The sequence below is a fragment of the Delphinapterus leucas genome, chromosome 4 (assembly GCF_059928025.1).
Source record: "Delphinapterus leucas isolate spDelLeu-1000000601 "Yukka" chromosome 4, BTC_Dleu_Yukka2, whole genome shotgun sequence".
Classification (NCBI taxonomy): domain Eukaryota; kingdom Metazoa; phylum Chordata; class Mammalia; order Artiodactyla; family Monodontidae; genus Delphinapterus; species Delphinapterus leucas.
Window position 1 is genome coordinate 74,985,508 of NC_143132.1, and position 13,703 is coordinate 74,999,210.

Below are 13,703 nucleotides of genomic sequence, written 5' to 3' on the forward strand. Positions count from 1 at the left end.
ATATTCTTATAATTTGTCTGACACTAGACTGGGCATGTATACTTTATCTTATTTATCCTTACAAGCACCCTGTAGAACAGAGTAGTAGTAGCATTCTATTTCACAGATGAAAAACTGAAGCTTAAGGTAATTCAGTAACTTGTCAAATTTTCCATCGCTATTACAGGGTAGACTCATAATATAAGTTGTCTGATTCTATGGCTGGAACTAATTTCAGTGCATTAAGGATTTGGGAGGTGAGTGGCTGAGGAGAACAGGAAACAGTGGCTAAAATCCCAGGTGCAAGGATTTCTTTGACTAAATACCTTCGAATACATCACATCACACACACAAATATATATATTTTCTGCTTTTACAAAAACAGGATTAAGTTCCACATAGTGTTCTATAACTTAACTTGTCAGTTTATGTATCATAGACAGCTTGCCATGACAATAGGTCTACCTTATTTTTTATTTTCCGTTTTTAAAAAAAGTAGTACAAGCCCAACATAACCCTACTTGCCAAAAGTGTAGATGCTTCCACTCCCAGGGACTCTGATTCGGTAGGTCTGGGCTGGGAGGCTGCAGGGAGTCTAGAAGAGTTCCCAGGTAAACAACAGGCACCCCTGGTAAAGAACTTCTGCTCTTGTAGGTGCCCCCTATAGGATGAATGGGATATAAACAAACATAGCAACAACAAAGCAGGCAGCCAATGACAAGTGTCCTGGGGCCAGAGAAAGACTAAAGGGAGAAAAAGCCACTCAGTTCCCTTTGTGAGGAGAGGTACAGGGACGTTCCTGTGGCAGACGTGGGAAGAAAGTGGTGTTTCACGGGGCATTGCACAGGAGGGCAGCAACAAGACAGGGACAGACCCCAAACACCTGTATTAGAACAGAGATCGAGCTGGAAGCTGGGCGACTTATTTTAAAGTTGCATTTGCATAGAAAACTCACTTTTTCCTCAGATAGTTAATTTGAGTTGCTTGGGCAGTGTTAGTGGAGGGTTTGGGAGAGATAAAGACCTCAGCGAGCCTCCTTTGATGCCATGCTATGGAGGGGCGGGTCTGAGTACTGGGAGTGCATCCATTCCAATTTCCACTCATGTTCCCATCAGGAAATAACACTTTCCATCACCGATTTGCTTAGTGCATTGGAAGACATATGTAAGATGGACAAATAAAAGCTCTGAACTTCATGAGGCGTTCATTTCAGTCTCTTCTCCCTCCCCACATATCACTGGTTGATCCACTCGAGAGTGTCCTCCCGTCTGTGCAGGGTCTTAGTTGCTGATGAATGACCAAAGTGATAACTAGTACAAGTCATCCTAAAGTGGACATAAGGGAGGATGGTAAGCAGGGAGCCCTAATAGCCAGTCCCAGTTTTGCCTCTCTCTCTCCATCTCCAGCAAGGACCTGTTCTTGATTCCCACTAGGAGGCTCAGCCCTGTTCCTGGGTCATCCCATGGCAGGGGTACCAAACCCAGCCCAGCCTCACTCTCCACCACTCAGCCCCAAGTCACACTCCCCACCAGCCTGACTGGAGGCAGTGTCCTGATTCTGCAAATTGGGCTTCTGTCTAATTCCCAAACATAAGATCCCCTGTGGGTACTACTGTTCCCGAGTTCCTGTCTGGCAGCCTGCCTCGACCCCCCAGGTCCTTCCTAGTAGTAAGGACTAGCCTTTCTCTTGCCAGGCTCCTACCCGGAATTGGAACACTGCCCCAGGCCCAAAGTCTCTGGCTGGGCTTGGCCACTAGAGGACAGACTCCAGAGCCAGCTTCCTGTTTGGATTTCCAAATATCACCTGCCCCATATTCCTCATGGCTGGACTTAACTGCTTGTTGGAAATGTTTCCACTTCTGTCTTTTATTCTTTTTTTTGGCAGTGCCACGCGGCATGTGGGATCTTAGTTCCCTGACTAGAGATCGAACCCAAGCCCCCTGCATTGGAAGCACAGAGTCCCTTACACTTCTGTCTTATGGCCTCCCTTCTCTTGGTCAACTGCTCTTCTGAGCTGTAAGCAAAGATTGCCATAAACTTCAACTGCTAGATTGAACTTACTTTGTTAGCACCTGTAATTCCATCAGTTCCCCAAGTACAGATATTTACTCCATTGGGTGTGTCCACATCCCCTCTATCTTGCCTAGGTAGTTGGATACACCCTACAATTCAGTGATATGGCTATGACTTTACGCAATTAGTGGATTCTGCAAACATTCTATTTAAATCGAACATTCCAAATGAAATCCTCTTTTAAATATGCTAGAGAGACTGTTCAAAGAATCCTATTCTGATTCCTTTACAAAAAGTGGGTAGAAATATGGTGCAGTGTAAAGTACCTTATATAAGACAAGTTCTGTATTTGAGGCCCACCTCTCATAGACTGTGACCTCGGAAAATCATTATACAGTCTTCCGGGAACTTTTTCTTCACCTGAGAAACAGTGAAGGTAATTTAGTAATTTCTTAGGTCCAGTCTAGCTGTAACAGTCTGTGATTCCTAATAGTTATACCTTAACATGCATTGTTTTGTACATTCAAAATTTCAGGTTAGGGGACTCCCTGGCAGTCCAGTGGTTAAGACTCCACACTTCCAATGCAGGGGACGTGTGTTCGATCCCTGGTCAGGGAGCTAAGATCCCACATATACTGCGGTGCTGCAAAAAAAAAAAAATTCAGGTTAGAAGTTCTCAAAATTAAGTACACTGGCATGAAGTTTCTGCCTGAGAATTTACTCTTTGGCTTTTGTTTTTGTAGACTGTCCTTAATGATCTGGGATTGTCATAATAGTTGCTGAATAAAATACGCTTCACAGAAGGGAAGCTGCCTTACCTCCAGAAAGGAGCTTTTTAGTTTTTATTTTTGTGAATAACAGAAAGCTATTTACAAAAAGCTTTTTTTTTACAAAAGGGGGGCTCTTCTGAAGGTGGACCAATGGGCCCCCCAAAGCCACCCTAAAGAAGGTCAGAACCCAGTGCCAAGCAGGGATAGTTGAGAGCAATGCTTCTGAGCAGTAGAGGCAGTGTTAACCTGCTCTTGTCTTCTGTAATTAATGGGGAGACCCTGTATCTTTATATTAGACCCTTTCATCTAGGGGTTGCTAAATGTTTCACACATGTTAATTAATTCAGTGAAACTTCACATCGCCACCCTGAGGCAGGTAGTTCCTCTTCGACATATCACGCCTTTGCTTGCTCCAGTGTCATCCACAGATTATGCATTAATGCAGATTAGGGTAATTAATAATAAAACCTTGAGTTTAGATAAAGCTCTGGAACTAAAGAGCTCAAGCACTTGGCAAATAGCCAGACTTGAGGAAGGAGGACTGAAGAGGAAGTTTGAGGCAGCTCATTGCCAGTGATGACAAGCAGAAACATTGTGCTCATTTCGGGTTCCACTCCATGTTGAGGACACATGACCTTGAACAGGTCTTTGTGACCCCTTTGTGACTCAGTTCCTACAGCTCTCAAGTGGGGGCAATAACACTACTCGTCTTCATACTACATAGAAATGTTTCAAGGAATAGTGTTTGTAATGTGCTGTGGAGTTCTCAGATGAAACATTATCACCACTTATCTTCACACTATCCAAATGGGTCAGGTATGTGAAGTAGCCGCATCCCCACAGTCCCAGCAGAAACCAGAAATGCCATTATTTCCATTTAGCATTTATTATATACACCCAAAGAGGTTGAGAGGTGCTCAGGGCAGCAGAGATGCTCCTGGGATAAATGAAAGCAAGTTGAGATACCAGATCAGAAAAGAGGTAGCTAATTTTTAGTTTTCTTCTTTTTTTTTCTTTTCCATTCTTATTTGAGATGGAATATTTGAGAGGGAATGGCTGAAGCAACATTTCCTCTTGGGCATCCCTCTCAATTCTAAGTTACCAATATATGCATATTATTCAGATTCCCAAGAATGGGCTCACTTGCAGGTACTCCCCTGGGCCTTTGTTTTCAGTCTTCTTTGTTAGAAACATTTCCTCTATCCATCTCCGTTTATCTAGGCTGGTATAGAACTCCCCACATCCATAGAGTCTTCCTGGCCTAACTTCCTACCTGAACTTCCTCCACCACTCCTTTGTGATTAGCACGTGTTTTGGAATTCACATTTTGGTGTTTGTCTTGCTTCTTAATAGACTTAGCTCTTCCAGGGTATATTTTATTAATTTACATTCTTCATCTAGTATAAGTCTTGGCATACTGAAGTTAATCAAATAAGTGTTAAATAAATGAACGAATGGTCTCTCTCAGCAAAATGTCAAGGTTCGAATTTAGACCACACCAGATCCACATCTGCTACTCTCACCGTGTCGTATCACACCCTGTGAGGCACACATAGGGTAGAATAGAAATTTTGAACAGGCAAAATTAAGGGAAAGAGAGACTGATTTAAATAATAAACTTTCAACTCCTTGGGGTAAATTCCAAGGGATGTGATCACTGAATCATATGGTAAGAGGTTTAATCTTGTGAAATATTCCCAACCTGTCTTTCAAAGTGACTGTGCCATTTTGCATTCTTATCGGCAATGAGAATTCCTGTTGCTCCACATCCTTGCTGGTATTTGGTGTTGTCAGCGTTCCAGATTTTGATCATTTTAATACGTGTGTAGTGATTGCTCATTGTTATTTTAATTTGCGATTCCCTGATGACATAATCAAATGAGTTGATTATAAATAACAAACCCAAAAGATATTTACCTAAATTGTTTTCTTGGTTAATTGCTTTAGCCCTGACTATTAAATGTTGTTCCTAAACGTTTGTCCACACAAAAACCTGCATGTGAATGTTTATAGCAGCCTTTTTCATAGTGCCCAAAAGTTGGAAGCAACCAAGATGTCTTTCAGTAGGTGAATGGATAAATAAACTGTGGTGCATCTAGACAATGGAGTATTATTCAACTCTAAAAAGAAATGAGCTATCAAACAAGGAAAAGACAAGGAGAAACTTAAGTGCATATTACTAAGCGAAAGAAGTCAATCTGAAAAGGCAACATACTGTATGATTCCAACTACATGACATTCTAAAAGGCAACAATATATGGAGACAGTAAAAGAATCAGTGATTGCCATGGGTCATGGGAGAGTTAGGGATGGATGGGGGAGCAGAGAGAATTTTTAGGGCAGTGAAACTACCCTGTACGATACTACAGTGGTTGAAACCCACAGAATGGACAACACGAAAAGTGAACTCCAATGTAAACTGTGGACTTTGAGTAAAAATGACGTGTCAATCAATGTAGGTTCAATTGTTAACAAATATACCATTCTGGCGGGGGATGCCAATGGGGTAGGAAGGATGTGTGTTTTTAAAGAGTATATGGAAAATCTCTGTACCTTCTGCTCAATTTTGGTGTGAACCTAAAAGTGCTCTAAAAAAAAGTCTATTGAAATTTATTTAATATTAACATTTATTTAATAAATAATAATTAACTTTCAAACAATGCTCTAAAGGGAAGTAGAACTTAGAGGGTTCAAAGAAACTGTCTATATACACATAATATTGTTTAGAAAGACTGGGTTACTTTAGAACTTGCTTGTGCAATGATCTGTATAATATTTAAGCACAGCCTGATCCATAAAAATATGCAAATTTATATCAGTTTGTCTTCACTGACATCATCACTTATTGTATTAAGCCCAGACTCAGGCCTCAAATTCAAGACTTCCATGTAATGATCTTGATCTCTATTTCCTGCCATATCTCACTCCCTTATTCCTCCACACACACCCAGCAAAGGTGATGGACTTATTCTGCACCAGCCCGTGTGTTCCTCCTTCTGATGGCTCCCTTGCTTTAGATGCTCTTTCTTATGGCCCACTTCCAGTGTAGGCCCCAGCACTCCACCTACTGAAGTCTTTTCTGTCTGTTTTCAAGGCCCTTCTCAAATGCTTCCTTCACAAAGGAGCTCTCCTGGTCATATAGATGTAACACCCCTCACAGAGCACTTTGATTATGCCAAATGAACCTATAGTAGCCGTGTTAGCCTAGTAACTAGGATCATGGACTGGGAGAGCTGCATTGCCATGGCCAAATACTCACTCTTCACTAATTATTTTCTGTGCTGGTGTTTCCATGTCTGCTAATTGGGGAGGATAATAATACTACTGACTACAGAAGCCATTGTAAGGATTGTGAATGTGTGTGTAAAATGCTCAGAATAGTGCCTGGTATATGGACATGTTCTGTAAATGTTTCCTTTTCCATGGAATCTAGCTCTGTTTCTGAGTACACTCATGCTTGCGGACTCACAGTGCTGATCGAGGAAAGAGGCTGCCCACAAGCCGTGTGGCTGTAGAGGCACTTGGACATTTTGCCATTAGAACTTTTGGAGAGATGTGAGGAAACACTGTTTCAAAGTCCTCATTCTCCTGGACCATGCTGTTGAAATGATTTTCTATTGGTTCCTAGTTTTCATAAACATTTTTTACATTCCTAGGGACTGATTTTGCTATTCAAGTTTGGCTTAAATACAGTTATGGCGTAACCAGATCTGTTTAATGAGGTAAGTTCATGTGCAGTTTTCCCTGAGATTCTTAATAAATTACACACTCGTCTTAACCCCACAGTGGTGCAGGAATTGCCAAGTTTATTCAGGAACCCAGCCAGAAGGAAACAATGTGGGAATTACCAGTTATAGACAATAGAATGAAACACTTCTTTCTCACTTGCCGACTAACACTGGTATAGTTTTACCACTTCACATACAAACATTCCTCAATCCCCATAAGTTGAGATAAAGTTTAAAATCTTCTTATTTTGCTATTTTCTCTGCTAAATATTTAAATGATTCTTGTTAGAGCTCTAAAATGTTACTTTTTTTGAGACATAATTTTTTATTGAGATATAATTCACATTCATAAAATCTACCCTTTTAAAAAGTATACAATTCAGTGAGTTTTAGTATATTCACAAAGTTTGGCTGCCATAACCACTATCTAATTCCAGAACATTTTCATCCCCCTAAAAAGAGACCTCATACTCATATTTTGATCTTGTGATAAAATGGTTATTTACGTGGTTAAGTGTGCTGATAATTTTTAGAAATTCAGAGAACTGCATGTATGTATAATATAGTAATTAATATTACAATAGGTTACTTTTTAATGTTTATTTAGTTATACTTTACCATTTGCTCAATGTTTTACACACACACACACACACACATACACACACATACTTTAGTCTTGGTCTTGTTAGGGTTTTTCATATCAGGTTGGGAATATCAGTGCCAACATTTGTGCATGGCTTGAAGGAGAGGGAGTGGACACAGTGAAGGTAAAAATAACTCTCCTTTATTGAACACATGCTGTTTCCTGGGCACTATCCCTCATATAACAGTTTTAGGAGGTAAGTTCTATTATCATCTTTATTTTACATGTGAGCAGATGGAGGCTTCTAGAGCTTATGAAACTTGTTATCCCCAGGTGGCATAACTAGGAAAGTCCAAATCTGAACCCAGTCCCTCCAAATTCAGAGCACATGCCCTTAAAAACTGTGCTCTACTGACTGCTGTTAAATTGGATGTTTAGTTTAATTATAACAACAGCCCTTGATCAGAGCTGTACGATACATTTCCCCAAGCCCTCATTCAATTCCTCCAATTACTGGATGAGAAGAGCCAGTTCTTGCAGGTTAAATGATCACATGGCGAGGCCAGCGCAGATAAGCAGCTGGATTTTTTTTTTTTTTTCCAGAGCGGACATGGATGTGTGTTCCCGTCCACCATTCTGGGACTTCTGACAGTTATCTTAGACTTCTGTTCCAGCTCTCATAATAACTAACCACATTTTATCACACTTGTTTGCATATTTGAATCTCTACATCAGTCTGAGGGTGGCAAATATGACTTGATTTATATATGTAGTCAAATAATGTGACTTGGATGAATGTGTGAAAAAATCAAAAAATGAGTCTAGACTCCTTAGGAGTTTAACCACCAGTATTTAGTGAGAGGAGACTACACAGAATAGCTTGGTTACACCTTCGTCTTTTTTCTGCAAGTTTCTCAAAAAAGTAAACAATTCCACATACACATTAAGTGGAATGTGTTTTGCACACAGAGGAATGTGATTTCAAATACCTTTTGAATAGGATTAGTCACAATTTGTACCTTTGGTAAGCAAAATGAGTGAGGATCCTATTAAAAGCCGATGGATTAGGGCTTTCATTAGTCAAATAAATTCTGCAGCTCTGTTAGCCTCCTTCCCACCCCAGTTCCTTGTGAATAAATCTGGGAGTCCTTGTGCCTGCTCCCCACTCCTCCGAGAGGTCCTGCCAACACTGCATTGTCCTGCTGGATTTGCAGTCAGATGTCTTCTGCTGGCAGGCACTGTGCAGGCAATGAGTTCTTTCCCTGTATGTTGGGCACAAAAAGATCAGCATGGGAGCAGCAGCCTCCTTTGGGACAGCTGCGCAGAGAGAATGCAGTTAGCCAGGAGCCTGCAGAAATTCCTCCAAGCAGAGGGTGGCTCGTAGGAGGAGTTCAGTTTGCTAAGTAAGTACTGTCATTTGCTGGAAGAAGGTGTGTGCTCCAGAGGGAGTTTTAACCTGGAGGATCATTAAGTCTTTCAGTCAGCTGGTGAGCGGCGGTGGCTGGGCAAGTTCAGTTCGTCCTGGACACATCTGCTCCAGAAGGTCAGGGAGGAGTGGAATCACTTTTCCATGGGGGACCACTTTGAGAAGGGCCAGCAAGCTTTGCTCAATGAAGGAGAAGAGAATGAGATGGTAAGATTCTAGCCACATTCCCCCTCTTTCCATTCCCGCTCCCCAGCCTCCAATACTCACACGCACACACACACACACACACACACACACACACACACACTCATACACACGCACACGCGCACACTCATACATACACACACTCATACACACACTCTGCGATTTGATTCTGGCATTATGTGAGAAAAGGTAATGTTCAAGAAATCTTTCTTTCTCATAAATGTAACCTCTGACCGCAGAAATTTGCTAGGATGGAAAATATTGTATTCATTTTATCAAGAATGTTTTGAAGTAAAATTGAAAGGGAGAGAAGTACAATGCCCCTTCATGACATGTTTTTGAGACTTATCAGTATAGCAAGTTCTGTTTAAAACGTCTAATAATTTCAGCAAATCCCTAATGTTGGGAGCAGCGTATTCCCTGATAGGAAGAAGTAGCAAATCTACAGCGAAGTAGGAGGGGAGCTGGGGTTCTGACCTTCTTCTCTGCTCACATATCTGTGTTCACAAAGACTGTTGGACAGGGAAAACATATACAATATTAACAGTTATCGGCCTACATGCATTTCTCTTTACTTCCAGAATTTTACTTGTAGCTCCCTACATACAGATTGGTTTCAGGAAAATTTCGGGAGTTCACTGTCTCTTTTAATTTAGATGTGTTCCCATCTGAGAAACTGTCGGAAAAATCAAACATGATTCTTATGCTCTTGCTGAAATTAAAGCTGTATTTCTCAATTACAATATAATCAAGAGAGAGTTAGGAATGTGTACTTCTGTTAATAAGGCTGTTCTGCTAATTGTGTAAGCATAGACTTTTATGCCAGTAATGGTGTAATTAAAACGTTAAAATGTGAAGCTCTCATTCTACAGTAACATTTTTATCTTCCTGGAATTAATACATAAATAACAAACCCAAAAGATATTTACTTAAAATGTTTTCTTGGTTAATTGCTTTAGCCCTGGCTATTAAATTCTTTGTTTCTGAACTGGTCTTTCAAGTCTAATCTGCTTACCTGTTCCTATAGCAACAACATTTTTTTGGACCTTCAAGAGTAGATGCCTTCTGCTATAAAAGCTGAAAAAATTATAAGGGAATCAAAGTCACCCAAGTTTACGTGACTTTCTTAACCATCTCCTTACTTCTTTTGGGTTTGACCACCAAATGACAGTTGCCTTTAGGCCCTACACAGATGTCACCAGAAATGACCTTCTGACCCACGTTGGATATCATCCTTATTTCTCCAGAGTGTTTTCTCTATATGAAGAGAATTAAGAGAATTCTCTATATTAAGTTGAAAATTTGATCCTCATCTTGAATATTCTTCACCAGAAGGCAGAGTCTCCTTCTCTCTACTGGTTTTTTAAATTCTCCCTCAAATCCTCAGATGGAAACACACCTACTCTTTTCCTGCACACTCATTTCTTCTCTTCCACCATTTGTCATTCAAGAGTCATGAAGAATCATCTACTTTCTGTCAAGGCTTTCCTAGTTCAAGGGAAACTACTACCCCTGCTTTAGCCTACGTATCCTAGTGAAGCAGTGTGGTTAATAATTCATCTTCATAATAGCATCACCCAGTCAGTGCATCAGAGTGTCAACTTAGTATTGCATGCAGCTGAAAGCCCAGTTAGGAGAGGGCCTTTGACAAGGAAAGGACGCTGTGTTTTCTGGAGATGAGTCATCTGGCCGGTAGTCTCGGTTGAGGTGCAGCAATTAGTATGCACTCCTGAGCTCTCCATCCTGCTCTTCCTGGAGAAACCTGGCCACCTGCCTGTTGCTGTGTCTGACACTTTGTCCCTTTTAAACTCATTACTCCATTCCCTTCTCCCAGAGCAGTAACCTTCAAAAATTAGCAGGATATCTTAAATGTATGCCACGTATATTTAGAAATGTTTAGCTTACCAATAGCTTCTTGCCTACTAGCTAACTTGGTTTTCACTACACCCTGTGAGGTAGGTGCTGTGCTTCCCACCTGAAAGAGGAGAAAACTGATACACTGAGAATTTGCTCATCTAAGGTTACATCAACCATGAAGACCAGGAGCCGAGACCCCACATAGGTTAAGTTGGTAGACCTGAACATAGCCTCCTGTTGCCTTCTTCAGCTTTTGCAGAGGATATAGTACTCTTAATAGGAGAACACGCTTCCTCCCTGATAAACAAAGCTTAGATCCATCTCATCCGCTTAGATTTCCCAGGATCTCTTGTTGTACATGATTTGTATTTCCTGAGTCAGTCTATCTTGTTTGGCCTCAACGTTAATCCCTTTTAGCAAATCAAGATTGCCTAGAAATGTGTCACACCAAAGTGTTTACGGTTTCTTGCTTTCTAATATACACTCTTTGGACCTTTGCAGAAGTCATTCCTCCGATGATAGAAATGACTGCAAGTTTCAAGAGAAAACAGCATTCTAGGGTTTAGCCCTCATGTCAAATAAAGAACAGAGTATTTCCGTGCCTAATGATGCCTGGGACTATCTTCCACTCTAGAACTAATAAAACAGGAACGAAAGAGACACTCTAGGTGACCTGAAAGTAATATCCTTAAGTGCAAAATGAGATAGGAGCCAATGGAAGAAAGAACTTGTTAGGAGGACAAGGCAAGAAAGAGGAGAAAGTGACCGTCTGAGAAGGTTCACCCAGATGACTGCCTCTGAAAGGCCTCAAAGAGGAGACCGTCTCCCAGACAGCACCATAATGGGACCAGAGACCAGGCTCTCACTAGCTTTAGGCTAGCCACTTGCCTGCTCTAGCCTCAGTTTTTGTAGCTGTAAAATGGGAGTTGTCCTTCTTACTTTACCTGTCTCACAGGGCTCTTATGAGGATCAACTAAGACAGTCTATGTGGAATTGTCTGAAGAAGTATAAAATTCTGGAGAAGCATAAGCTGAGGTCTATGCAAAGATAGGAGTGAGGGCTTCAGCAATTACAAATGAATGAATACTACCCTGCCCACCCATCCCCCATGAGGTCATCTCTTCTCATTAAATAATGATAAGTGAGGAATATATACTTTTATTCACAAGCTATAGAGACTATTTATAAATGGAGAGGAGCTGAGTTACTTTATAACCTGCTTTGTAGTGCTTACTTTGGAAAACACCTACCAGTCATAGGACTCAGTGTCCTTATTTGTAGAGGGAGAGTGTAAGATGGGCTGGGAGCTCAAATTCCTTTGTATTCAGATGTTGCATATTTATATTTTGAAAGGCCTTAGAAACACTGAGTGCTCATCTCCTTATACCATGACTGAATAAAGGTATGATTTAATTGATTCAGATTTTACTCACCATTATCTTTAGTTATACTCTAATGAAATCAGACTCCTTTTTGGGGAAGTGTTTTGTTACAGCTAGACTTGTTTTAAAAGTTGTGTTCTCTGATTTCTTTCTTTCCTAGATTTTAGCAAATAAGAAAGAAAAAAAAAAACCTTGAAAATTTTTTCTGATTATAAAGGTAACATATGTTTACTATAAAAAATATTGAAATGACATATAAAGGTCTAAAGAATGAAGTAAATACGATTCATGAACTTTCCACCCAGACATGATCAATATTATTATATTGGTGACTCTCCTTCCAGACTTATAAAAAATGCATATACAAAACATCACTTTCTAATATTTTACTACATTTTAATATTATCTATACTCTTATGATTATTTGTATCTGTTGTATCCATATCATGGAAATACTACATAATGGTATGTTACTGTACATCTCTTCCCAACTCTGCATTCAGTGATGTCACATTAGTAGCTTGAAATGAATAATGTTGGGAGTATTTATGCCACAGAAATCGGTAAGTGCTACAGAGAACTTCTACCTGCCCCACCTGAAGGCTTGCTGTTAAATACCTACCAGCACACCATAGCACATATTATTTCTTCAAGACTTCCCTTTTTACCCCCATACATGTCTGAATAGAATAAGAATATTGTGTTTGGGTATCACCCATTTATTTGCACTATGCACCATGCCAAAACAAAAGACAATCAATCACAATCTATTCTTAAAAGAATGTGTACCACCTATTTACAAATACTTTTTTTTTTTAAACAAAAAATGGAGTCATTCCATTTATACTCTTTTTTAAAGCTGGCTTTTCATTACACTTAGAATATATTAGGGACATATTTTCCTTTTGATATTTACAGCTCCACATATCCGTTTTAATGTTTAAGTTGTGTTTGGATGGACTATGCTATACTAAGCAAATCTCTCGTGTTACTTATGTCATTTCTAAATTTTTTTGGCTGTGATGGACAACTTTGTGCATGTGTTTTAAAATATTTATCAGATCATTTCCTTAGGATAAAGTCCTAGAAAAAGCACTGCTGCAATAAAGGGGATGTGTGTTTTAAATTTTGATTGATACATTGCCCTACATTGCCCGAATTGCCCTCCCTAAGATTGCGGTTGTACAAAAATATACTCTGACTAGCAGTCTGTTTTTGAGAATACTTGATTTCTCTACCATACTTTCCAATGTTGAGCATTATCAGTATTTTTGACTTGGGCTCATCTGGAATGTGAAAATGATATTTTATGGCGGAATTATTTTTCATTTCCTTAATTTGAAATTGATCACATCGCTATATGTTTTTTAACATTTTTTCTTTACTAGAATATATGAATGCTATCACTGATGTTATATCAACCAGTAGACTGGGTAACTAAAAACTAGTGAATGTGGAAAAGCAAGAGAAACTCTTTTTGAACTTCCAAGTCATTTGTGGGAACAGCAAGAAGTTAGTGCCATGGGCACATAATATAGCAGCAGGGTGGTGTGTGGCCTTTGCCACATGGGAAGTCTTGTTGCGCCTTCAGCGTGAGCTAGGGGCATCTGCCCTCTGTGATTATTTGGCTCACTTTGATAGCTGATGTTGGCCTTTTCTTCCCTAACACCAGGGAGCAAAAGCACCTCCCCCCACCTCAATAGCTACTTATTTATTATGCTCCATGAGCACCTCCGAGTTGGTTGCCAATGTTAACGAGTGA

The 13,703-nt window shown here is 40.1% G+C and overlaps 1 protein-coding gene across 1 annotated transcript in view; it reads left to right on the top strand.

Moving 5' to 3' along the window:
• The first annotated feature begins 8,369 nt into the window (after positions 1-8,369).
• Positions 8,370-13,703, top strand: part of ATP13A4 (ATPase 13A4) — a 153,500-nt gene continuing 148,166 nt past the window's right edge. Inside the window, exon 1 of the mRNA XM_089910672.1 lies at positions 8,370-8,705. Within this exon, the coding sequence (XP_089766798.1) occupies positions 8,643-8,705 (63 nt within the window). The 5' untranslated portion in view covers positions 8,370-8,642. The remainder of the gene's footprint in view (positions 8,706-13,703) is intronic.